Below are 25356 nucleotides of genomic sequence, written 5' to 3' on the forward strand. Positions count from 1 at the left end.
TGCTGCTCTGTGACCCAGTTTAGGGTAGGTGGTCAGGGCACAGGCTGTCCCTGGGCAGCACAGAGTGCCATGTGCTGGGGAGAGATCCTGGCCGAGAACAGGACAAGATGAGGACGCTGGGCGTTTCTGAGAAGGATGTTTCCTAACTCTTTTTGTCTCATTCTCTTTTCTCTTACTTGATAGAATAGCTAGCTAAAAGCTATTCCATTATTATCATTATTATTTTTGCTATCATTAATATTATAAGCAGCCGCCACGCACTGAGTGTTCACAGCTGCACAGCACCACGCTAACTCTGGAGAAGCACGTAAGCACTCTCATCTGTGAAATGGGGCTGTCGCGGCCACGCCTCAGTGAGACAGAGGTAGTGCTGGCTCCCGAGAGACTGGCATGTGTTAATAAATGCTCAACAAATGGGTATGACTCCTATTAATAATAAGAATCTCCCTCTAATCCTATCAACTGAGTATTATCCTCATTTACAGATGAGAAAAGTGAGGCAGAGAGAAAGAGAGACAGATGGAAGGAGGAAGAGACAGACGGGCACAGAGAGGTGGACAGGCAGGGATGCTAGCATGTGGATCAGCACGTGTGAAGAGTTCCTGGAGTGGCCATGTGAGTGTCGAGGGTCACCCTGCCCTGGCACGCCCATGTTCTCAAGCCCTGGCTCTGAGAGACGTACTGTGTCATCGGGAAGGAAGTGGGCGCTGGTACTTCACCAGGGCGTGGGTCAGCTCTTATTCTCCATTCTCCTGCTGCGTGACCTTGGGAGAGTACTTCCCTGGCACTCTGACCTGCCGCTCTGTAAAACGGGGGTGTTAATAGTACCACCTCGTAGGAATCACTTAGTTAACAAATGTTTCTTGAACATTTACACTTTTAGGGGACTAGCCCTACCAGGGTGCCCTGGCGACTTTGCTTGTTACTTAAATAGACCACAATAGCAAAGGCTTGAACCACAGTGAATCTGAGTCTTGGCTGGATGCCTTGGGATCCTCCTGGAACAGGAGAGAATGGGAGGGGTGCGCATGTGAGGAGCTGCTGTCTCCGTGGGAGGCTGTCATGAGACACTTGCCATCTTGCCATCTCCCCTGGGTTCTGATGAGGAGTGGGGCTTTCTGTCCCCCCCCCCCCAATAGAGCTGCAGAATATAAAGCCACCGGGCTGTAGCCTACATTGGGCCCCTCAGCAATGACTTGCGCTGCAGTCATCTGGCCCTTTTATCTCATGTCATTCCTGTTGTTGCGTGGGAACAAGAACCACAGGGACCTGGCTGGTGCTGTGGCTTCCTTTTTCTGTCTAGGTAAGCGACACACTGCCCAGATCTAAAAGTGGCTCTTTGTATCTCCCCCTGTTGGATCAGACAGGCCCTGGCTTTGACTTGCTTTGTCTGTTTGTGCAGTTTGACAGCACTGAGCGAGCCACAGTCTCTGTGCACGCTGGAAAAGATAATGACCTTGGTTCTCTGCTCTCATGGAATTTCCAGCCTCACAGGGGGATGAAAAACAAACACACGCACACATAAATGAATAAATCCAAGTGAGGCAGATGCTGGCAAGGTAATGTGTTAAAGCACATACCATTGTCCACTGTGTGCAAGCACTTAGCAAAGGGATCCTTTGATGCCCGTCCCCTGCTCCCCCGACCCTGCTGCCAGCCTTGGTTCTGGAATTTCAAAACGCCATCTAGAGCACACACACAGTCATTTGAAGTGACTTTCCAAAGAGGCTTCTTGAGGATTTGCACTGGCCCCTGAGCACGTGGACTAGAGAGCCTGACACCACGCTGGCCTGGCTCCTGGGCTCACTTTCTAAGAGTGTGTGCAAGCAGCACATCCTGGTGATGATGGTTACAACTCCCAGGTGGCCAGATCCCTGCAGGTGGGCCGGCCCGCCCGAAGGCCAGGGTCAGGCCTTCCCCACAGCCTGAACAAGAGCTCCTCGCATCAAGCCTATACTGATTTGTCATGGGGAGGAGTATAGCCCAGGCCATGCAGCAAAATTTACTCCGTCCCTTTTAGCTTCAAGTCTCCTCCGCAAGCCTGGCTCTGAGCAGTCAGCTCGGCCCTCAGATTGCACCGCCCCCTTGGAACACCAGCGCATGGCAGTTATTCCCACATGGAGTGTAGACTGCTCCTTAAAGGCACCTCAGAAGCTAGACGTTAATAGCAGCAATGACGTTTTGAGCGCCTGCCATAGACCAGGCGCTGTGCTGAGTGCTTTTCCCCGAGGCGTCCCTAACTTCACGATCACAGCGAGAACAAGACACGGTGTGCTCTGTTTTGCAGAGATCCAGGGGCTTCATACCTGAATCGAGTGGGGATTTGATTTTGGTACGTGAGGTCCCTGCTTCTTGGGGGCAGGCAGCACCTATAGACAGGCAGTGACAGAGCACATGGGGAGGGTGCCACCACAGTGGCGACAGACCTGAGCTGGCGCCCAGGGCCCTGGGAGAGCGTCGCCTCTGCCTTGGCTTCTGGCCTGAATCGATAGCTGCTGTGGCATCGCTTTGGTGAGAAGCAGCGTGGCGCCCCGCCCACCCCTTCCCTGGTTCTGGTCCCGCCACGCAGGGGGGTAGAGCGGTGCAGTGGGCAGCACTGGTTCTTCTCTGTGACCCGCGCCCCCGATCGTGGTCATGCTCTCCTCGATCACCGTCATCCACACCCGCACGTGTCCCATCCAGTCTGTGTCCATTTGCGGAGTAGAACCCAGGAGGCAGTCTGGGCTCTGGTCTCCGAGTTGCTGAGAATTGGCTCTGCACAGGTCACATCACCTCTCTGGGCCTTTCAGGTAATTAAGGACCTGCCTGTGCTGCTGCCTCTGTCCTCGGCGTGGGCTGCCCTCCAGCATTCCGAGGGGCTTGACATAGAGCAACATTGGGCAAGTTAGATGATGTGAACACTAATCTCAACTCATCCCTTGATGAATCGAGCACCACCGTGCTGCATATACATTCCCAGGATACACAACGATCTTCCTTTTCCTTTTTCCCCTCAGCCCTTCTTCCCTCCCCTTCCTCTCTGCTCCCCTGGAGGACTCCTCTGTCATCAGGACACCCTGTCAGGGCCATAATCCCCCTCTGACCAAGCGGAGGGGATTTGAGGATTCGGGGGAGCAGGGAGAGAGGTTGCCAAGTTTCTGGGCATTCATCACTGCTTCCTCCAGGGAAGACCGGCTTTACCCTGACACACTTAGCCAGTGTTCTGAGGAATTTGCTGTCATCCTGCGCTGCTTTGTTCTCATTCCCCTTGGCCGTGGTACAGAGATGCACAGAGCTTGCAGGGTCCTCTATCTGCTTCTTCTCAAGGCTCGCCCATATGCGTGTGAGACCCCAGGCCCACCTCTCTTGAGGCTGCCGCTTTATTTGTGCATCAGGAGCAGAGGGGTCCATGTTCTGTATGCATGGATTGTTTTGAGCTTTTGGAAATGTGACCCCCGTAATTATTCTCTTTGCATTGGTTTCTGCCAATAAACTGTGGTCCAGAAGACCTACCTAAAGGGCTCTGCTCCTAACTCTGTGACCTTAGGCATGTTACTCGGCCACTTGAGCTCAGTTTCCACATCTGTAAAATGGGGAGTACATAAGTGCCCACCCGGCCATTGTTTTGAGAATCAAATGTTAGATGTCTTAGAACAAACTAAGGTGTTCAGTCCTTGCTGATGGCATTCATGTTCCACAGCCTTTTAAAGGTACTGCCTTGGGTAAATGACTAAAGTTGTCTATTGCCCCAGGCTCCTCCTTTGTAAATGTGCGTGGAGGACCTATAATAGGAAAAAGTGGACCAAAGGATGAAAAGAGCTTTAGCAAATGCCAAGTACGCATACAAGGCTGTTGTCATTATTTTCAGTGTGATACATTTTTGAAATTGAACCCATTCTCCCTTTTCCTGTGTTAATTCTTACTCAGATAATGCCTGGTGAACAGTTCATGGTACCCTTTCCAGGACCACCAAGATCGCGTATATTCTGTTGTTTTTTGAGTGTGTGTATGTGTGACGTAAGTGCATATTAAGTGGTTTTTTTTCCCACATGGGCATGTGTGTGGCGCGCATCCAGTTGCCATGGGAAGACTTGCATCTCTTTGTCTTCCCTGACCAAAGACATCTCAGCCAGAATAAACCTCCATGCGGACACATGCGTGACGGTGCTTACGTGAGTTAAGTGTGTGTGTGTGTGTGTGTGTGTGTGTGTGTGCGTGTGTGCATGTGCGCTGTGACTATTCATTTTTCTTTTTCTTTTTTTGTAAGTTTATTTTTGAGAAAGAGACAGAGAGAGAGTGGGCAGGGGAGGAGCAGAGAGAGAGAATGTCAAGCAGGCTCTGCGCTGTCAGCACAGAGCCTGATGCAGGGGTCACACTCACAAACCATGAGATCATGACCTGAGCCGAAACCGAGAGTCTGATGCTTAATCGACTGAGCCACCCAGATGCTCCTCATCTCTCTTTGCAAAGCTTTATCTTTTTGAAATTGGTAAACTCGGCGCTGGGACAGTGGCTTACAGACTATGAGCCTGAGGGGTCTCCTCTGCTTGAATACTGAAATTGCCAAGAAAGAAATGCGTCAGACTCTTCGTCTGATGAGATGTGCTGGAGAGTATTCTTTGGGTCAGCCAGCTTGTGACCGGGCATCTTGGCTGTGGAGCGGGCTCTGCTGCTGTGCTGGAAAAGAAGACCATGGTCCGTTTTACTCAGAAGAAGAAAAAGAAGTGAGCCTGGAAACCCTACGAGTCATAGCAAAATTACCGTCAACTCAATTTGCAGACATCTTGGAAAAGACAAGCTGCTGTCTCTCCCCTAGTGAGTCTCTGCCGGGAATAAATCCTGCCAAGCCAACCTCATCTCCTTCCCTAATCAAGTGGCGGCTGGGCTATTGAACATGATGATTGTCCCAATTGTCCTTTTCACGGGTCCTGTGAGGCAGAGAACTAGAGTCTTGGCAGTTCTTGGAAATAATGACCTCTTACAAGAGCATCCAATTCAGAAGCAGCTTCAAACTCTGGCTTCCTTCTAGACAAAAGTGTTTACATTTCTCCTCTCATCAACGGACTGATTGCGGGTATGTTTTCAGCTAGAGTAAGAAACAGTAGTGAGCTGTGAAGCCGCTGCTGAGTTGTATCTATAATTGAAATGCCAAATGTAAAACTAAATATAATTTGCCATTATCTTCCCCAAGATCCTATGGGTGTTTTGAGCTTGTTTGAAACTAGTCTAAGAAATAGAATAATCCTTTCACCTGCTCCTGCTGTCTTATAATAAGGTGATGTGAGAAATTGTTGAACAGGGCTCAACCTAGTCATTGTCCCGAATATATATTTTGAAACAACCAAATTGAAGGACATTGCAGTGGATTGAATAATATTCCCTTCAAAAATTTGTATCCACGTGGAACCTCAAACTGTGACCTTATGTGGAAATAGGGTCTTTGCAGATGCAACTTTTTAAGGATCTGGAGATGAGATCGTACTGGATTTTAGGGTGGGCTCTAAATCCAATGGCAGGTGTCCCTGTAAGAAGAGAGGAGGACATACAGAGGCACACAGAGAAGAAGCCCATGTGAAGAGAGATGTAGAGATTTGGAGTATGTGTAGAAATGCCAGGGATTGCCAGGAACCACCAGAAGGTAAAGAGGGGCATGGGACAGTTTCTCCCCCAGAGTCTTCCCAAGGAACCAGCCCTCCGATGCTTGATTTCAGACTTCTGACTTCTGACTTCTGGAAGTGTGAGAGGCAGCACTGGGAAAGTGACATACCTGCCAGGGTCCTTCTGAGTCCTTTTCTACAGTCTCTCAAGTCACCTCTACATGGGGTTGCGTGGGCGGGTGGAAGGCATCAAGGTCAGGAGAGATGAAGAAAGGCTGAGGACCTTTGCTGAGAGGCGGAAGAGACAGGACAGCTAACGTCGTGTGTGATCGTGGATCGGTTTCAGGCCCAGACAGAGGACAGCGGCAGGGCTGTTGATGAAATTTAAATCAGATCTGTAAAGAGTGTTGGTATTGTGTCTGTGTGAATATTGTGGTTTTGATTATTGGACTGTGGTTAAGTAAGAGGTTAACATTTGGGGAAGCTGGATATAGGGTATTTTGGATTCCCCCCCTTTTTGCAACTGTTTCAGAGTCTGAAAGTATTTCATAATGAAAATTTAAAACAGTGATACCATGTATAGGAGCAAGAGGGTGAGCAAGAGGTGTGGGGGATGATTTGGGATATGGTGAGGACTGTGAACTGGCTCCTGTCCACATTACTGCAGTGAAGACACAGGCATTGCTTCTCAGCACACCAGCAATTTTCTTCCCATACTTGTGAGGAAGGTTTGTTTGTTTTTGTTCATTCATTCATTCATTCATTCATTCATTCCTATATAGAGAGGCAGTGCGAGTGCGGGAGAGGGGCAGAGGGGGAGAGAGGGAGTGGGGGGAGAATCTTAAGCAGGCTCCACACTCAGCATGGAGCCTGATGCGAGCCTGGATCCCATGACTCTGAGATCATGACCTGACCCAAAATCAAGAGTTGGATGCTCAGCCGATTGACTCACCCAGGTGCCCAGTATATTTATTTATTTTAAATCAAATCCCTGCAAATTATCTGGGTGCTAAGAATGTCACTCATGAAAACAGCCTCCTTTCCTTCTCCCCACTTGAAATGGAATGCTATACTGCTATTACTGAGGACAGCAATGTGTGTGGTCTGGGAAGCTAGTAAATGGAACAGAGAGGGAGGGTTTAGTTGGAAAGGAGTGCATATAGCCCACTCCCATTGTATACAAATAAAACATACAGAGAAGGGAGTAGATGGCCTTATGTCAGGATGCTAACAGTGATTATTTACAGGATGGGGGTGAATTTCTTTTTTTTTTCTTTTCTTTTTCTTTTTCTTTTTTTTTTTTTTCTTTTTGGTCATTTGGTTTTTGGTTAATTGAGAAGTTATTTTTTAAGGGAAAGAATAAAATTATTTTTAGAGGGTGATTCCCACTCTCTTCCCCCTACAAAAGAGCTCTATGTTTGGTCTAAGATAAAAAGCCCCGAGTGGAAACTTCTTGCAGAATTCATTTATTATTCCACTCTCTCCCCAGGTAAGACTGAGGCTGGAGCTCTATCGCTATTCTCAAAGTGGCCAACGTGACAGTAAAGTCTGTTTTGGTGGTCTAGTTAGAGTCTGAAATATCCAGCTGAGGAATAGTCTTGGCTCAAGACCTCAAGATTTTTTTTTGAAACACTGTCTGCATTTTGTTTATCGAAAGGTCTTTCTTTTTTGGCACAATTAAATAGATTTTTGAATTTGCAGTTGTGGGTCCTTAATATATTCATCCCAAGATGCCTTTGTGCATCTGGTATATATTTCCATATTGTTTTTGCTAATAGTTTTGGAGAGATTTTAAACATTTGTACCTTTTTTTTTTCTTGCTTTAAAGACAATGTCTGGAGAAAGTTAAGGACCCAGAAAGTTATTAATTTTTTTGTACCCTTCAGTGCACTGTAGTCAGCTACTTCAAGACGAAAGGGCCCATTTGTTCTTGCCCTTCTTCCCTTTTCTCCTTAAATAGACTTCAGGATTGGACTGACCCTCTGGTATGAATTTTTACTGATTCCATATGCTAATTAACTATGTCTTATCCCTAATTCAATTGTAAGAGATAAGATCTCCATATATGTATATGTGGTAAATACGTAATATGTCTTAGAGAACGAATTTTGAACAATTTAAAATTAAATTAAATATCTGTTTTAAGTAACATGTTTTCTTTTAAATATTTCTACCTTTTATGATGGGCTATTATTTTGAAACAAGCTTTATCATCCTCTCTTCACATCTTTTGTTGTTCTTGTTGTTGCTGATTCCACCCATCCCCTGACCATGCAGCAACCAAGCTAGACTTTATTTTGATCTTGTGAACGTTGACTGGGTATCACAGATACCCTTGCTTTGGGACACTCCATGAGTAACACAGCTTTCAGTTCTTACACTTTGTTATATTCTAATAATGTAAATGGTATTGGAATAGCAACACCTTTAATTTTACATGTCCTTTAACTCACATACAAAAGAGAAACAAGCCATTTAAAGATAATCAAACAGACCAAAGGGTGAAATCAGGGTGGATTAAATGAGAACATGGAATTGGATACTAGCTGCAGAGATAGCCTGTCTTATTTCTAGTGAACTGCTGTAATAAAATTAGTCATCAAATGTGTTAGGACTCCAAAATGTTATTGGAGTTTTGATTTACTCTGTACTTCTGGCAGTTTAAAATATGTTCCAAGCTATTTAATCAAATTGGTTACATAGATCAGCATCAGTATATTAAAAGTTTTAGCATCCTTTTTTTTTTTTTTTTTTAAGTTTTAGCATCTTTATTACTAGGAGATCTTTCCAAACAAGTATTTCTACAAATATGAAAATAACAAAGTTTGGGGTACTAAAATTTTTAAGAAAAGATTTTTCAAACCTTGACTTATAAGCACGCTTTTATGAAAACACTTTCAGCTGAAAATCTGTAAGTAGTCCTGTCCTTGAAGGTTTTGGAGGTCAACCTCCATTTCTGCAGGCTTGCCCCGTCATACATCATTTTCTTACATATAATTTATTGTCAGATTGGTTTCCATACAACACCGAGTGCTCATCCCAACAGGTGCCCTCCTCCATGCCCATCACCCACTTTCCCCTCTCCCCCACTCCCCATCAACCCTCAGTTTGTTCTCAGTCCTTAAGAGTCTCTTATGGTTTGCCTCCCTCCCTTTCTGTAACTTTTTTCCCCCTTCCACTCCCCCATGGTCTTCTGTTAAGTTTCTCAAGATCCACATGAGTGAAAACATGGTATCTGTCTTTCTCTGCGTGACTTACTTCACTTAGCCTAATACCCAATGGCCAAAGGCCAGATTTCATTCTTTCTCACTGCCAAGTACTATTCCATTGTATATATAAACCACATCTTTTTTTTTTTTAATCCATTAGTCAGTTGATGGACATTTAGGCTCTTTCCATAATTTGGCTGTTGTTGAAAGTGCTGCTGTAAACATTGGGGTACATGTGCCCCTTTGCATCAGCACTCCTGTACCCCTTGGGTAAAATCCTAGCAGTGCTATTGCTGGGTCATAGGATAGGTCTATTTTTAATTTTTTGAGGAGCCTCCACACTGTTTTCCAGAGCGGCTGTACCAGTTTGCATTCCCACCGGCAGTGCAAGAGGGTTCCCATTTCTCCACATCCTCTCCAGCGTCTGTAGTCTCCTGATTTGTTCATTTTAGCCACTCTGACTGGCGTGAGGTGGTATCTCAGTGTGATTTTTATTTGTATTTCCCTGATGAGGAGTGAGGTTGAGCATCTATCTTTTCATGTGCCTGTTGGCCATCTGGATGTCTTCTTTAGAAAAGTGTCTATTCATGTCTTCTGCCCATTTCTTCACTGGATTATTTGTTTTTCGGGTGTGGAGTTTGGTGAGTTCTTTATAGATTTTGGATACTAGCCCTTTGTCTGACATGTCATTTGCAAATATCTTTTCCCATTCCATTGGTTGCCTTTTAGTTTTGTTGATGTTTCCTTTGCAGTGCAGAAGCTTTATTTCTTGATGAGGTCCCAATAGTTCATTTTTGCTTTTAATTCCCTTGCCTTTGGAGAAGTGTTGAGTAAGAAATTGCTGCAGCTGAGGTGAAAGAGATTTTTTCCTGCTTTCTCCTGTAGGGTTCTGATGGTTTCCTGTCTCATGCTCAGGTCCTTCATCCATTTTGAGTTTATTATTGTGAGTGATATAAGAAAGTGGTCTAGTTTCATTCTTCTGCATGTTGCTGTCCAGTTCTCCCAGTACCACTTGTTAAAGAGACTGTCTTTTTTCCATTGGATACTCTTTTCTGCTTTGCCAAAGATTAGTTGGCCATACATCTGTGGGTCCAATTCTGGGGTCTCTGTTCTATTCCATTGATCTGTGTGTCTGTTTTTGTGCCAATACCATGATGTCTTGGTGATTACAGCTTTGTAGTAGAGGCTAACGTCTGGGATTGTGATGCTTCCCACTTTGGTTTTCTTCTTCAATATTACTTTGGCTATTCAGGGTCTTTTGTGGTTCCATACAGATTTTAGGATTGTTTGTTCTAGCTTCGAGAAGAATGCTGGTGCAATTTTGATTGGTATTGCATTGAATGGGTAGATTGCATTGCGTAGTATTGACATTTTAACAATATTTATTCTTCCAGTCCATGAGCATGGAATGTTTTTCCATTTCTTTGTAGCTTCTTCAATTTCCTTCATAAGCTTTCTATAGGTTTCAGCATACAGATCTTTTACATCAAGAACCATAAAATACCTAGGAATAAACCTAACCAAAGATCATACATCATTTTTGTAGCAACTGACTTCTTCCTCTTTGGGTGCAGTTCCTGTTAAATATGTCTGGTCTTGTTGGTTTTATGTTAGTAGGAATATATTCTTCTTTTTCATTGTTATTTGTAGCATGTAATCTGCTGGACTTGTAGCATTATTTCCCATGAAATACTTCTTTTTCTCTTCTTTGATTTTTTTCTTTGCATCCCAAGAGATCTATCTTTTTGCATTAAACTTCCCTTGATAAAGTTCCTTCTGTCTGCCACGCAGTTTTAGAATGCTCAACATACCTCTTGTATACCATTATGGTATAGAAATGCTTCACTTGGGAAATGGTCCCTCCAAATTTAAATTCTTTAGGTGAATTAGTAGTTGGGGAAATACTGAGTCACATGGGTTTTGTGGCCTCTGAGTTGATTTTTTGGGTGTTTGTGAGCATATCAGAACCTTGGAGGAGATGTTTATGGCTTGGCACTTTTACCTTCCTCTTGTTGCCAGTGGCACCCTGAATTTCTTTTCGGGACCCATCCTTTATGGATGTTGGACTTGAAATCAGACCCAGGACTTAACAGGTTCAAGCAGGTGGATCAGCATGCCCCATCCCCATCCCATGCTGACTTGTTCGGGGATGGGTTTACAATATTCAAAGTCAATAAATGTAAGGAGACATTTGGAGATTTCACGTTCTACCCCTGAGTAGAGTGGGGAAAAGATTGATGGCTCTAAGTGATGCAGCAGTTTTGTGACCCTATGAAAGGAACGGCCGGAGATGCTGGGGCAAAGGCTGTAGGGAGAAGGGCCAGTTGTGTGAGAGGAAGGGTCTGAGGATGCAGCCAACTCAGTGGGAATCAGGACAGAAAGAAAGTAACTGGGTCCTTGGTGAAATAATTGGCCATCTTGGGATAAGTCTACCCCTTAACCATTCCTACCCGTCATCTTCTTAGTTCTAGAAGCCAATATCTTTTAAGGTATTTTGAGTAGGATGTTTGGTTCTTTAAATTGAAAAGATTCCCAACTTGAAGAAATAGAGGGTGCATTGATTTAATTACAGTAGAACACTCTTGAGTAACCTCCAGTTAAGCAATGTAGTGGGTTAATGAATGTTCTTCAGCTCTTCTCCCATCAGTTAAACAGTTTGGCTGTGTCTAAAGCATGCTGAATGCCCACCGCTAGCAAACTGCCTCAGTGCTCAAAAGGCCATGATCCTACATGCAATGATTGGCCAAGTATTAAAAGCAAGCGTTTGATGTATTATTTCAGGAATGATTTCTTGCTTCTAACCCTTTTTGCTTAAGCAATCATGATCACATCAGAGATCAAATTGCACACATGCACAGGCACACACACAGTCACTCAGTTCCATTCTCTGTGGAATGGGGTGAGTTCTAAATGGGGTACTTGTCTGTTTTGGCTTGCCAAGGATAGACCTACTTGATACTGCTTATCTCTCTATATTAATAAAAAGGGGCCCCCTTATCAAAAGGGATTTGGTTTGGATGATAAACAGTATGGTTATTCTAGTGATAAATCACGTAACAGAATTAAACCTATTCCCTGCGATGTTTCATAACAAGAGGAGGGGCCACTTGGGAGTCAGTGAGCACTGCTACTAAGGTCCATAAAGTCAATCATTTGGTCTCAATTAATTGAGTCCAAATGCTATTGTTCAGCAAGACAAGAAATAACCAATGAAAGTGTTTGCAGGATGACCGGGTGGAAAGACAGCTGGAACCTTATTGTTAATAGTACTTGGTCAACATTATTGGCAGCTGGCATTATTCTCAGTGTGTGTCATGCTTTTGGGGAGTAGTCTGAACTTCCAGTGGTAGAGTCCAGGGGAGTTTACGACCTGCGATCTTCACATGAAATTGGGCATCAAAAGCAAATTCCTATAATGTTCTAGCCATGTGAACCCAGCCCCCTGGTGCCATATCCATCAAAACCACCTTGGCATGAAATTGGCTTCCTCCCAGGAGCTCGGGGGGTGGAGTGTGTGGGGGCGGGGGGCGGATCTTCCCTGCAGTTTACGAGCAGAGAACACGATCTGCTTCTTGGGGCTTCTTTCTGCACTTTCTCAGATGATTTCTGACTCCTGCTTACACACTCTCAGGGTGTAGAACTTGGAATGGCCTTCATGATGCTACCACATCTACATTTTTATATTCTTGGGTCTGAATGCCTTCAGGAGTTTGTCAGGTTGAGAGAAGGGATACATAAAGGATGTATTTATATTTTATTGAAGAAAAAAACACAACTTTTTAAATTTTTTTTTTAACGTTTATTTTTGAGACAGAGAGAGACAGAGCATGAACGGGGGAGGGTCAGAGAGAGGGAGACACAGAATCTGAAACAGGCTCCAGGCTCTGAGCTGTCAGCACAGAGCCCGACGCGGGGCTCGAACTCATGGACCGCGAGATCATGACCTGAGCCAAAGTTGGACGCTTAACCAACTGAGCCACCCAGGCACCCCACACAACTTTTTAAAATGAGGAATGGGAGCCTATGTCCCCTGTCATCCCACACACTGTTAAGGCTTTGAGGTGAGTTTCCTACATGGGGATATGTGGGAGGAGATGGTGGGCATTGCTCTTTGGAGCCACTGGAGCTGCATTTTCCCAGCCCCGGTCATTCCCAGGCCACACTCATGATTTCACCTGTTTCTACCAGCACCTGTATGATTCCTTAATGCCTTCCTTTAAATCAACTCTTTGTTTCTAACTAAGTAAAAATAACCCCATTCTGAGTAATGATCTGAGTATCTGTGGTTCCATGTGTTGGTTAAAACTTCTTTAACATTGTGAAATATGTTTTTTTTTCATTTCTAATGTTTATTTATTTTTGAGAGAGAGAGACAGAGCACAAGTGGGAGAGGGGTAGAAAGAGAGGGAGACACAGAATCTGATGCAGGCTCCAGACTCTGAGCTGTCAGCACAGAGCCCGATGCGGGGCTCGAACTCACAAACTGCGAGACCATGACTTGAGCCGAAGTCAGGTGTTTAACTGACTGAGCCACTCAGGCACCCCAAGAAATACGTTAACTACTAAAGTCTTTACAAGTTCCTTAGTGTTCGACTCAAAAGCGCTTGTCTAGGGCGGGTTGTAGGGTGTGTGTGTGTGTGCACGTGTTGCTCATATGTGTGCGTGTATGTTGGGAAGGGGTGAGGGCAGGGCATAAACCCCTCTCCATCCATGGTTCAAGAAGGAGGAGATTAAGATTCCTTTATTCTACTACCCCATTGGCTATTTGCAGCCCAGATCTCTGGCAGCAGCATTCCATTTGAAAAGGTGCTCCTCTCCTAGGAATTCAAGAGCAAATTATGACAAATGGTTCTGTTACTAAACCTGGTTCTTCTGATCCCCGAACCCAAGCCATTCATTAAGTACCACTCCCTTTCTCACCCCATGTCTTCCAGTCACGAAAGCCAAAGCTCCAGGGCCCCTCAAAGGATGACTAGAGATCCTGGTACGGGGTGGAGATCGTGTCTGCACCTCCATCCCCGTGACCGTCCCCATCCCCATCCCCACCACCGCTGGGTTCCCTGTGAAGTCAGTACTAGCCACAGGTGTGGGCAGGGCTTTTGCAACCAGAACTGACAAAAAGCATTCCTTGGTCCTCCTCAAGGCTGCGCTCAGATTCCTCTTCTGTTGGCCCTGGCCCTCCAACTGGCCTGTCTTTCCTTCTTCCTCACTCAGAACTCCCCTTTCATCTCCATGCACCCCATCTTTCTTAGCCACAGCCAGTTTTTCAGCCTTCTGCCACTATGACAACTCTTAAAAGCCGTGCAGAAAACAAATTCCTTCCTATGCCCTGTCCTGGGATTCCCCCACCCAAGCCGGACTCAAGACTGGCTGCATGTTGTCTCTGCAGTATAAAACTCAGAGCAGAGGCAGGAGAGCTGGCTCTTGGTCTTTGTGTGTTGAAAACAAACACCAAGTCAAACCCAGCTTCATTTCCCTTTTTGAATGTCCATAATCCCCTTATCTCCCTGTGTGGGATTTCTGGGCCTGCTGCAGGAGGGATGTGCGAGTCTCCCACCCGTTTCCTTCCCACAGCCCTCTGCTCTCTCTGCCTCCCTGCTTGCATACATCCCTCCTTCATCCAGCCCGCAGCTCTGTGTCCACACCAGCAATATCCCTGACAGTTCTTTAATTGCTACACACATTTGTATGGTTCCTTGGCAATTATATTTCAGACCCTGTCAGGGTACCTGCTAGCCTTAGGGTTCTGTTTATATTAAATATCAATAAAAAGCTGATAGCATCAGTACAGATGGCAGGCTCCACAAAATCATATTTTACTGGGAGCCAGGCCTGTCCAGAAGATGGAAAGAAGGAACGTTTAAATTTCTTTCTCTCTTCCCAAAGGTTGAAATTAGAGGAGACTTTCTGTGTGAATATCAGGAATGGGTTCTTACTAAAGGATGACAGCTATATATTCTCCCACTGGGGTTGTCTTTTATTGCGTGTGACTTGTCATAACATCAGTTTTCTCCAGAATTGTTTCTTTATGTCCCCCTACTGAGCCCCAGAACATAGGACAAGGTTTCAAATACCCTAGATTTTTTTTTAAGTGTTTATTGACTGATGGGTAAGATTTTATTTGGCTTTACTTTGAAGAGGAGTGATTTTGGGGTAGAGGCCCAGGGCTGAGCGTCATAAATCCCACTGCTAAGGAACACTTTAGGTGAAGGGACAGCCTAGTTCCTCCCTGGCTGCGTGGCCTCCCCTCACCGGACTCAGTTGCCTCATCTTTCAGAAACAGTATGGGCCTTCCCAGGAGCCATGAGATGGAGAATGAGGGTGAGGGCAGCTGGGGCCATGTGGATGCATAGCTGTACCCAGAAGGAGAGCCTCACTGAACGTTTGCAATACCCGGATGTGGGTGGTCGAGGATTTCCCATTCTTATTGGTTCCCATTCTTTCATGCTGCTTATGAATAACGTCTGTCAGTGAGAGGTGTGCTGCAAGAATGGCAGGCAAGGACGTACATTCCGAGGACTGTTACAACAGAACAGTCGGTGGTAGCAAATCTGGGACAGTCTAGCTGTCTGGGGACATAGTTTTCCCTGTTGCCATCAACAGATTTTCCCATTTGTGTGCGATGTGAGGAGCATGCCAGCTCCCCTTGGGCTAACTCCCCCTCGGTGCGGTGCTCAGGAGGGTGTTGTCCAGGCTCCCTGCTGCTGGGGACTCCCCGCTTAGATACTGGGACTGTGACGAAGAGGGCTTCTACCTTGGCTTTCAGAGTGCAAAACCTGGACCCTCACATGTTTGCTGAGCTCCTTCTCTCTACATACCACTGACTTTCTCACACTCTGTCATTCTAGTGCAGGCACCGTTATGTCAGGAGCCTCTATACACACTCCCTCCACCCTCGACCACCTGCCTCTTCAAATGGCAAGGGTGTTACTGCCCTGTCTTTGGGCCCTCCAGGGGCCTCCATGACTCTTGAGATTGACAGCTGACTGCAGCCAGGGTCTTCAAGGCCCTGCCTGGTCCCCTGGCCCTGACTCCTCCCACCTACCCCAGCCTCCTTTCTGTCCTCTGCACTGTGGGTATTTAAACTTAGAGTTGGCAACGCCAGCAGTGCCTTGCCCCTCCCCTCTGAATGACTATTCATTCTGAAGATTCCAGCTCCATCAAATCTGGGCTAGCAGGACCTCCCCTAAGAGCATGTTTCCTAACATTGTGTTTTTCCCTTCTTATACTAATCATGACTGTAAATTTATACACAATTAGGTAATTACTGGGTTGTCTGCCTCCCCTACTGGTCTGTATGCTTCATTGGGTTAAAGGCCATGTCTGGTTTTGCCCACTATTTTATCCCCAAATCCTAGCATGGTTCCTGGCATTCAGCAAATGTTTTCTGAATGAATGAATAAACAATCCATACTATAATGAGTACATGATGTACACCTTTTAACCAGGTTGTCCAGTGGTAGTAGAACTAGTTGCTATAAATGGAATAATTAAAATACAAGAATGGAGAAGCCTTAGTGAGCTTGGCCAGGGGCAGATGTGGGTGGATGCTGGAGGCTGGAAGGGAAGTGGATTTGAAAAGCGATCCTGGGCCAGACCAGAGCATCTTGGGGCACCATGCAGTGGGGTACAGTCTCTGTGTGATGGGTTAGCAGGAACGACTGATGCTTCTGGAGCAAGCTGAGTGGTCTAGCTGTGTTACGTAGCACAGATTTTCAAGCAGGATGCTGAGCTCCAGGGAACCGCTATGAGGGATTTGCAAGGCTGTTGTTGTTCTGGTACTGTGGTAGGAAAATGGTGCCTCCGTGCTCACTCCATCTCTGAACCTGTGCAAGATGAGGTTTGTTCCCTTTCCAACCAGAGTAAATCCCCAAGAAGGAATGAGGCTCTGGTTCTTCGGCTTTTCATTACAGACCTGAAGGGAGACTTGGTTAGTGAGAAAATGATCTCTGAAGACAGAGGTGTTTTAAATTAGCTAGTGAATACTGGCTTAATTACAATTTATCATAAATGCCATTTTAGAATCAGAAGCCTCTTGAGATGTGCTTATCTTCACTCTAGAGTGTGTTATTCAAGATTTTATGCCTTGTAAATGTCCCCTCTGCAAGCAGACCCCAAATCCAAATGCAGGTGGTGACAGAAGACCTTCCCTGGTGGCTCTGGCTCTGCAGCAGAGAACCCAAGGTGGATGCATAAGGGGACTCTCGCAGAGAGCTCTGAATTGGTTCCCAGCACTACCCTCTCTTCATTCACCGTGTCCTCCTGAGCTCATGCACACATCCTGAGCATTATTAGGTGCAAAGATGCTGTGTCCAGCCCTGCCTGAAGACATCCTGATCCCAGCCCCTTTCTCCAGGGACCACCCACTCCATTCATTTGCTGACAGCTGGGGACAGGCAGCCTGCTGTGAGCCACCTGTTACCTGGTGTCTAGACTACACGTCCTGTGCCTTCCTTTTTTCCCTCCCTCTACTTACTGTCTGGTAGGCAGTAAATAGAGTTCAACGCCTCCACGCAAGTCATCTTTCATCTAATAGTTTAGATGAGGAACGTAGCTAATCTCTCCCATGGGTAAGGTGATGATGTCCTGGGGAAATGAACTTCAGTGCTCCAAGGGTCAATTTCCTCATGTGGAAAATGGGGTAGGAAGAGCAGTTGGTAGCCATCTTGCATAGTACGTGGCCCGTTGCAAGTGTTCCAGAAATGGCAGCCTCTGCTGCTGTCATCATCATCGTTATACTTTGATTTCTGTCATATCATTTTCTTCTTCTTAATATCTCCAACAAAGACTTGAAAATGATTTATTCCAGGGTAATAAGAGTGATGAGGAGGGAGAAATGGGAATTTCTCCACAAAATTTAAAGTATGTTAAGGGAGGAGGGCCATTTAAAGTTGATATATTTAAGGCAAAACAAAGAAACAAAAAATCACACAAACAAGTGGAGTCATTGATGTGAAATCTCACTGGGCAATTAATCCTGACATCTATCATGCTGAGGCAGTAGTCTGAGACGGTGTCCAGCACCTTCTGGGATTTGCCAAACTGGTAAGTGTGTTTCCCATTCATTTTGCTTTCCAGATCCATGCAGAGTGATTCAGCATTGGACCATGAATCCTCCTCATCCCTTTGGTTTCAGGACTGCCAGAAATTGACTCCAGCTTTGTGGAAAGCAACCTGCATTTAATATGTAGCGCGTCACTAAGTTTAGAGGAAGGGGAAATGTTTGGCAAATAAGTCTATTTTATAATTCAACACACATTAGTGGCTATTTTCCAATATATATAAGTGCTTGATAATTAGCATCAAAACTACTCATTATTTAATCTATGACCTATTTAGAATGAATGAGAGATAGCATTTACTAGCTGAAATGGGAGACACAAAGACTCTCCAGCCATTCTCCCTCTGTGTGTGGTTCAATGTGCGACACTGTAGAAGAGCTCTTGTGTGGACTCAGTCCTCTGTGCCTGCTGTGATTTCACATCCAGGAGTCACACCTCTTCAAAGACCTTTAGTCAAACCTAAGACCCTTCCTCTAGCTTGTTCAGGCAGGAAATAACCTTCTTTACAAGGGCCACGCTTCAGAAACCCAGTTGAACATGAATTCAGACCGTTCCCTTCAATGGTTTTTGGGTTAACAGTGGTTTGTAATTCTAGATTAGCCTGTAATTATTCATGGACACTCAGATTCACTAGAAATGGACCCATATTTTGTGGTAGAAAATGTCAAGTTTAAATTAATACAGTGATGCTGCTAATTCACTGGAGAATAAATGATATTGAGAAAAAAGATGGTGAGCGTATCAGGTGACTTTGAGGTCTGGAGAGGAAACCCAAGTGCTAAGGCATCCGTAAAGATCCTGATTGCTTGAAGGAAGTAGGCTATGCTGGCTATAGATTTCATAAGACAAGAAATTTGATTTTGGAACCATGAATAAAAGCGTAGTGAACCTTGGCACTGGTGGAGCACAGATTATGTCTGTGAGAAAATGTATGCTTGGCAGGAAACTTTGTCCATCTGCTAAGACCTTCACCGTGGCCTGCCCATCTTGCCAGCCCAATTTCAAACCTCTTCCCCTTTGCTTACGGGGCCTCGACGACACTCGCTGTTTTGCTGTTTCCCAGGACACAGGTTTCTTCCTGGCTCAGGGCCTTTGCCCTTGCTACTCACTCTGCCTCAAAGCTTTTGCTGGCCAAGGTGTTTTTAAATTGACACCTTCTCAGCATTCAGCTCTCTCCTCAAAGAGGTCATCTTGGACCACCCAGTTAGAGTAACTCCCCTTTCCACACCTGGTAACTCTCAAGCCTATCATCCCTTTTTATTTTCTTTGTGACACCCACTTCTGTTTGGAACCTTCATTTATGTGCCCATTGTCACCCCTCCTCAGACCGAAATGTCCACTTCATGGTCTGCCTGGGTCACTGCTGAATGCCCAATGTAGTTGGTACTCAGTGAATATTCATTGGATGAACAAATGAATGTAAGAGTTGTCAAGAGTACCTTGCCCTGATAATTGGAGGAAGGGAGGAAGAGGCTTAGGTGAAGTTTAATCTGGATAGCTATAGGAGAGCGGAACTGCCTGGGATGGGGAGCAGGGGACCCACCCCAGAGCTGTGACTACTGATGTACCCCCTGATGGTAACAGAGCCCTCCCTCTGCTGAGCACCCTATGTGCCTTTTCTGAGAAACCTTTGAGTGAGAGCCACTCTGGTCAAAGAAGACAATGGGGCTCAGGGAAGCTAAGTCACAAGCCCAAGGCCACTAACTGACAAGTGCCAAGTGAGGTCTCATATCCAAGACTCCCAACTCCAAAGCCTGCATTTCACACTGGCATGCTGTAGTATTAAGATGCTGTGCAGGGACTCTTGCTGCAGAGAACAGGGATAGAAGAAGTGGGGTGATCTTCTTGGGACCTTATTTATTTCCTCACGCCTGGCATAAATAATGGCCAATGTGTATGGACCATTTTGTGTGTGCCAGTTGCTGTGCTGAGTGCTTTAGTGCGTTAATTTGCTTGAACCCAAAGGGCTGATTGACTGAGGATGACAAGAGGGGCTACCCACTCAAAGATACAGAACAGAAATGGAAAAGTGTGTGAGTGTGTTGGGGAGGATGCAGAGAGAACATCGGCCATCCGTAACATCAGAAAACCCCCATGTAGCGAAGTGCAAACTTGTTGAGGGATGGGGAAGCACAGGTGAGAGCAATTATTTGGGTGGAAATAAAAGAAGGAAACTACAAATTCTTTACGGGTTATATGGTACATTATAAAGACAGAGCAGGGACGTGTGAGCTGCTTTTCAGATACAAATTGCAAATAGATCACAAAGGTGGTGTGGGACTCTTACTCTCCAAACATCTGCTTGTAGTCTGTTCTACTAAAAAGCTGAACATCTGATAAATTTCTGACTGGCATTGGAGGTAATTTAATCTCTCAGAAGGTAGAGGAAGCAGGAAGCAGAACTGCTATTGCTGGACTTCACGTTGACCACTGTGAATAATAAGTTGACACCGAATGGACAGGGACATTGGAGAAAATGACCATGTGACATGGAGCTCACTGTATTGAGCAGAAAACTGGGCATTGACACATACATGAGGCATTAAGGGAAATGAGTTTAGTCCAAGTGAGAGCCTTGTAGGTAGGACCTATCAACAGAGATTGAGAAGAATGGTAAGCTCGTAAAATTATAATGCAGACGTGAAAATTTGAACTGTTTCCATTAAAAGGATCCTTCACTAGGAAAAAGGCCTACCCATATGAAACTCAGATTTTAAAAAGAACATATACAAACCATGAAATATGGATATATTATGTAGCATAATTAAGGGAGTCTGAATACATGCAGGGGGTTGAGTGGTGGCCTCCGGAAAATATGCCCCAGTCCTGACCTCTAGTACATCCTGCAAATGTGACTTTATATGGAAACAGGGTCTTTGCAAATGTAACTAAGTGAAAGATTTGAGATGAGCTCATCTGGAGTTTAGGGTGGACCCTAAATCCAGTGACTGGTTTCCTTAAAGAAAGAGATGACACAGAGATACACAAAGGGAAGGCGCGGGTAGATGGAGGAAGACATTAGAGCGATTGTGTCTATAAAGCAGGAAGCACTAAGGGTTGCTGATGACCACCAGAGGCCAGGAGAGCAGCGTGGAACAGAGTCTCCCTGAGAGCCCCTGGTAGGAACCCAATCTGCCAATTCTTTGATTTTGGACTTCTGGCCTCCTGAATACTTTTCTTCTGTTTTAAGTCACTCGGTTTGTGGTAATTTGTTATAGCAGCCACAGGAAACTAATACAATACATTAACCTCCTAAGAAGACTAGGGGTGGAAGTGAAACCCACGCTCAGATTAGTCTGAGACTCCTGAAGAATGCTAAATGAGGCAGAGGGGGAGGGCTTTTCAACAAAGTTAGAAACAAAACACACACAAGTAGAAGGGAAACCTACTGCTTAGGAGGATGCTGTCGTTTTTGCAAGTGACCTTAAAAAAGCACACCTGCTCAGCAGCCATAGAGGGAACATCTGGCTGGGATGCGGCCCACAGTGTCATGTTCACCTCCTCCTCAGTAGACAGTGGAAGGATCTGAGGACCTGGGTAAGCAGGATATGATGGGTGGCACTGACCCTTTGGGCTCTTTCATTTCTGCTCTCTGCCAGTGATGTTGGGAAAACCATTTTTAACTTATGTTTTAGTGTCTGTTTTAACCCAGATATTTAGATGCAGGCCCCATTTTATAACGTTAGCATTTTCCTGTTTCTTTTCATCTCTTAGATGATGAATAATGGACAGCATTTCGAGATTTTCCCTTCTATTAAAATTGCTTGCTAAGCAAGATTGTGAAATCAATATACTGTGATTGTTTTACAAGCCAGAGGACATGTTATCTCAAATATTTGATCAAATAGGTGTGTGTAACACAGCCCTCATTTTAACTAGACCATATTCTTTAGTGATTCTCCTGCCCTTGTTCACCGTGCCCTGGGAAAATCAAAGCCCCCTTTTCTTAAAGAGGCATAATTTCAGAGCGACATTTAGTGTCAAAATGATTGTTGAAATAACCTCTGACCATCACAATTCTTTTTGCATTTCTGAAGGTGCTCACAGGTCCCCAAGGGGCAACCCTAAGTTTCTAGGACCACCTTGGGGTATGAGTGGCCTTTTACTATCCCCAAAAAAATCACAGTCAAGAAAAAAGAATCTCTAACTGGAAACTGTTTGACTGCTTAACATGTTGAGACAGTGAGTGAGGGAAATGGAATTTTTGCTTCTAATTGTGGAAAGTTTTTATATGATGGCAACATAATTGAGGCCATTGATGGAGGAGGCAAGAACCATGGAGTTTTCAGTGTCATTATTGTATTTACATCTTTGTGGATTAATTTCAGTGGCTTTTATAACAAGGAGTGAGTCACAGTAATTATTGTCAAGCTTGTACAGGAGCAAAAAAGGGTTCCATTTTCCAAGATTGTGAGGATAAAGTCTTTCTCAAAATTACTTTGTGGTAAAAGGTTGAATTGGTCATTTTCACTCTCCGAGCCTATGATGTGGTTTACTCTAGTTTATAAGAGTTTGAGCACTTACGTTGAGGTGAGATTCAGAATCCCACTTGTCTATGGAATCTGGGTAAGCAATCTGAAAGAATAAGACAGGCTGGAGGTAAGACAATATAAGACACCATGTCTGCCTGCTGGGTTAGGCGCCATTTTGTGGGCTCTTTCTCAGACCTCTTCAGATGGGCATCTTGGGGGCAGCAGTCTGGCAATGGGCAGGCCACTGTGGAGGAGGGATGGGGTGCACTGTGCCAACAGTGAGTTTCCTTGTCACTGTACCTAATTCACATGACCATTTCTAGCATTATTTTGCTAATTGGCTTACTATGCAACTTGAGGACTAGAGTGACCAAATCTGTCTTTATCCCCCTGGTGTAGAATGCAGGAATCTTTGGAATAAAGATGCCATGGTGGGATTTCTGTGACTTGGGGTCCCACAGGAAGTTCTGTTGAGGGTGTTGGAATCCAGGTGAATGGAATTGCTCCATTGATGACTTTCTGAATGCCTTTTGCTGTTTGTCGTCTTCTGTAGATTTGTTTAGCCTTTCAAATAGCCCTTTAAGATGTGTATTATTATCCCATTTATAAATCACAGATCAGAAGCTTTGTCACTGATGAGTTGGATGCTTTTAGGAAAGAACCTAACTTCTTGGTACTCCGTTTCTACTTGTGGAGCATGGAAGTTACTAATGGCGCCTGTCTTGGAGGGCTGTGGTAGAGGCAATGGAAGATGAGCTAAGTACGTGCTTGCACCATGGGAGAGACTCAGTAAAGATTTCTGCTCCTTCCCCTCCTCTTCCTCATCATTAACATGCTCACCCTGTTGTCATTCTTACGCTCATCATGCTGGGACTGGATGGTGATCTCCCCTCTTAACAGAATTATGCTTTATGTGGCATCATTTTGAAACAGGATCTTAAGAAGTTTAAGAAAAAGTGGATGGTCACCAAGCATCCTTAGTGATCCATCTTTCTTCAACCACTATGCCAAAAAAAAATACTTATTGTCCTTCTTTGCCTTTGCCCTTAATTTTTATCTGTGGACAGAAGGCAAAGAGTTAGCTTTGGGCTGCCAAGGGTGAAGAAAAGAGATTTATTCATGGGATCACAAGGGAAGAAGAGTAGACGGTTGTGATGAGCAACCTTTGTTTTATTCATCTATCCATCCATTCATCTCTTTAAAAAAATTTTTTTAATGTTAATTTTGGAGAGAGAGAACAGGACAGAGCACAAGCAGGGGAGGGGCAGAAAGAGAAGGAGACACAGAATCTGAAGCAGGCTTCAGGCCCTGAGCTGTCAGCACACAGCTTGACGTGGGGTTCGAACTCACGAACCGTGAGATTGTGACCTGATCTGAAGTCCAATGCTTAAGCAACTGAGCCATCCAGACACCCCCATCCATTCATCTCTTCATGTGTCCATAAATGTCTGGAATTTCTGCCATGTGCTAGTCAAAGGGACACAGCAGAAGACCACATGAAATGGTTCCTGCCCTCCTGGAGTTCACCATTTGCTGAACAAAAGAGGTAGAGAGATGTAGTTATGTAATTGCAATTTATTTATTTATTTTTTAAAAAAGCAAACTTCTAAGTCAGAGGTGAAGAGAATTGGAACAGGACCATGTTGGCTGAGGTCATTGCAGTGAGAGAAAACACATTTTTCCTGTTTTTATTGCTGGGTTCTGACCCAGGAGAGGCAAAAGGTGGAAAATAATGCTGAGAAGGTCTCTCTCTGCTTTCTCAAGAACTCTGTGCTGTACAAGGTTGAAAGTTACAAATAAAGGGATGTATTTTTCAAGTAAGGAGTCATCAATAAAGGCTCCTGGGTGGCTCTGGGGGCTTGGGCAGGATGAGGAATCCCTGATGTATGGAGTTCCCAGGAGCTAAATGTTTGGGAAGCTATAACTTTCTTCACAGCTTGCTGTAAGATGAGTCTCATGCTGCTGCTATCTGCCAGCTCCAAGGGACGCCAGCCGGGGTTCTCTCTCACTTTGGTTTGTAACTTTCTCTTCTCTCTGTTTCTTTTCAGACCCAGCAATCGTCAATGGGGTTTATTGGTCCGAATCCCTAAACAAAGTTTTCGTAGATAACTTTGATCGTGACCCGTCTCTCATATGGCAGTACTTTGGAAGTGCAAAGGGCTTTTTTAGGCAGTATCCAGGTGAGTATCCCCGCCTTGAGAATTATGATTGAGATTAATGACCCTGTGATACTTTTCTTTCATGTTCAGGGTTAAATTTTTCCCTCTCCCATTAGGAGAAAATGAAAGATTAAATTCAAATCTGTTATATCTATTGTCATGGTCCAGATAGGCGCGGTAGCATGGCATCCGTACACACACACAGGCATTTAGATCTGCATGTGGTTTCCACATCTTTCTCGATAGAGCAGTTCATCAAGCTGCACCAAAAGTGAGGAGTTGGGGTGTGAGACACACCATATTTGATCTTTCTGGACAAGAGTTTGCTTTATTACTATTACTACTACTATAGTTACTATCATCATTGTTATTACCGTGGAAAGGAACAAGTCATAATTGGGCTGAATTTTAAATTCTGACCAAAGGGGTAAGAAATGGAACATGTGAGGGGCGCCTGGGCGGCTCAGTCGGTTCAGCGTCTGACTTCGGCTTAGGTCATGATCTCGCGGTTCGCGGGTTTGAGCCCTGTGTCGGGCGCTGTGCGGACAGCTCAGAGCCTGGAGCCTGCTTCGGATTCTGTGTCTCCCTCTCTCTCCACCCCTCCCCTGCTTGCACCCTGTCTCTCAAAAATGAATAAATGTTAAAAAAAAAATAGAAAAAAAAGAGAAATGGAAACTATGAACTGAGGTTTCCCCACTCCAGAGCTGACCGCCTCGGAGGAAGAGCTCGGACTGGCCCAAGCACCGCCGATGGCACCAGCTCATCTTCAGGGCCGCCAAAAGCACCCTCAGATGGTATGTTCATCAGAGTTTGTCCATCATACCTTTGGAACAGGTGTTCCTGAGGCCTCCCCAGACCTCCGCTTTGCAATAAGAATT

General features: G+C 45.0%; 1 protein-coding gene across 2 annotated transcripts in view; it reads left to right on the forward strand.

Moving 5' to 3' along the window:
* CACNA2D3 (calcium voltage-gated channel auxiliary subunit alpha2delta 3) overlaps nt 1–25356 on the forward strand; it is an 895877-nt gene that overhangs the window by 361226 nt on the left and 509295 nt on the right. For both annotated transcript variants that reach the window (XM_049640724.1, XM_049640725.1), the window contains exon 6: nt 24368–24499. In XM_049640724.1, the coding sequence (XP_049496681.1) occupies nt 24368–24499 (132 nt within the window). The remainder of the gene's footprint in view (nt 1–24367; nt 24500–25356) is intronic.

This window comes from Panthera uncia, chromosome A2, assembly GCF_023721935.1.
Source record: "Panthera uncia isolate 11264 chromosome A2, Puncia_PCG_1.0, whole genome shotgun sequence".
NCBI classification, from domain to species: domain Eukaryota; kingdom Metazoa; phylum Chordata; class Mammalia; order Carnivora; family Felidae; genus Panthera; species Panthera uncia.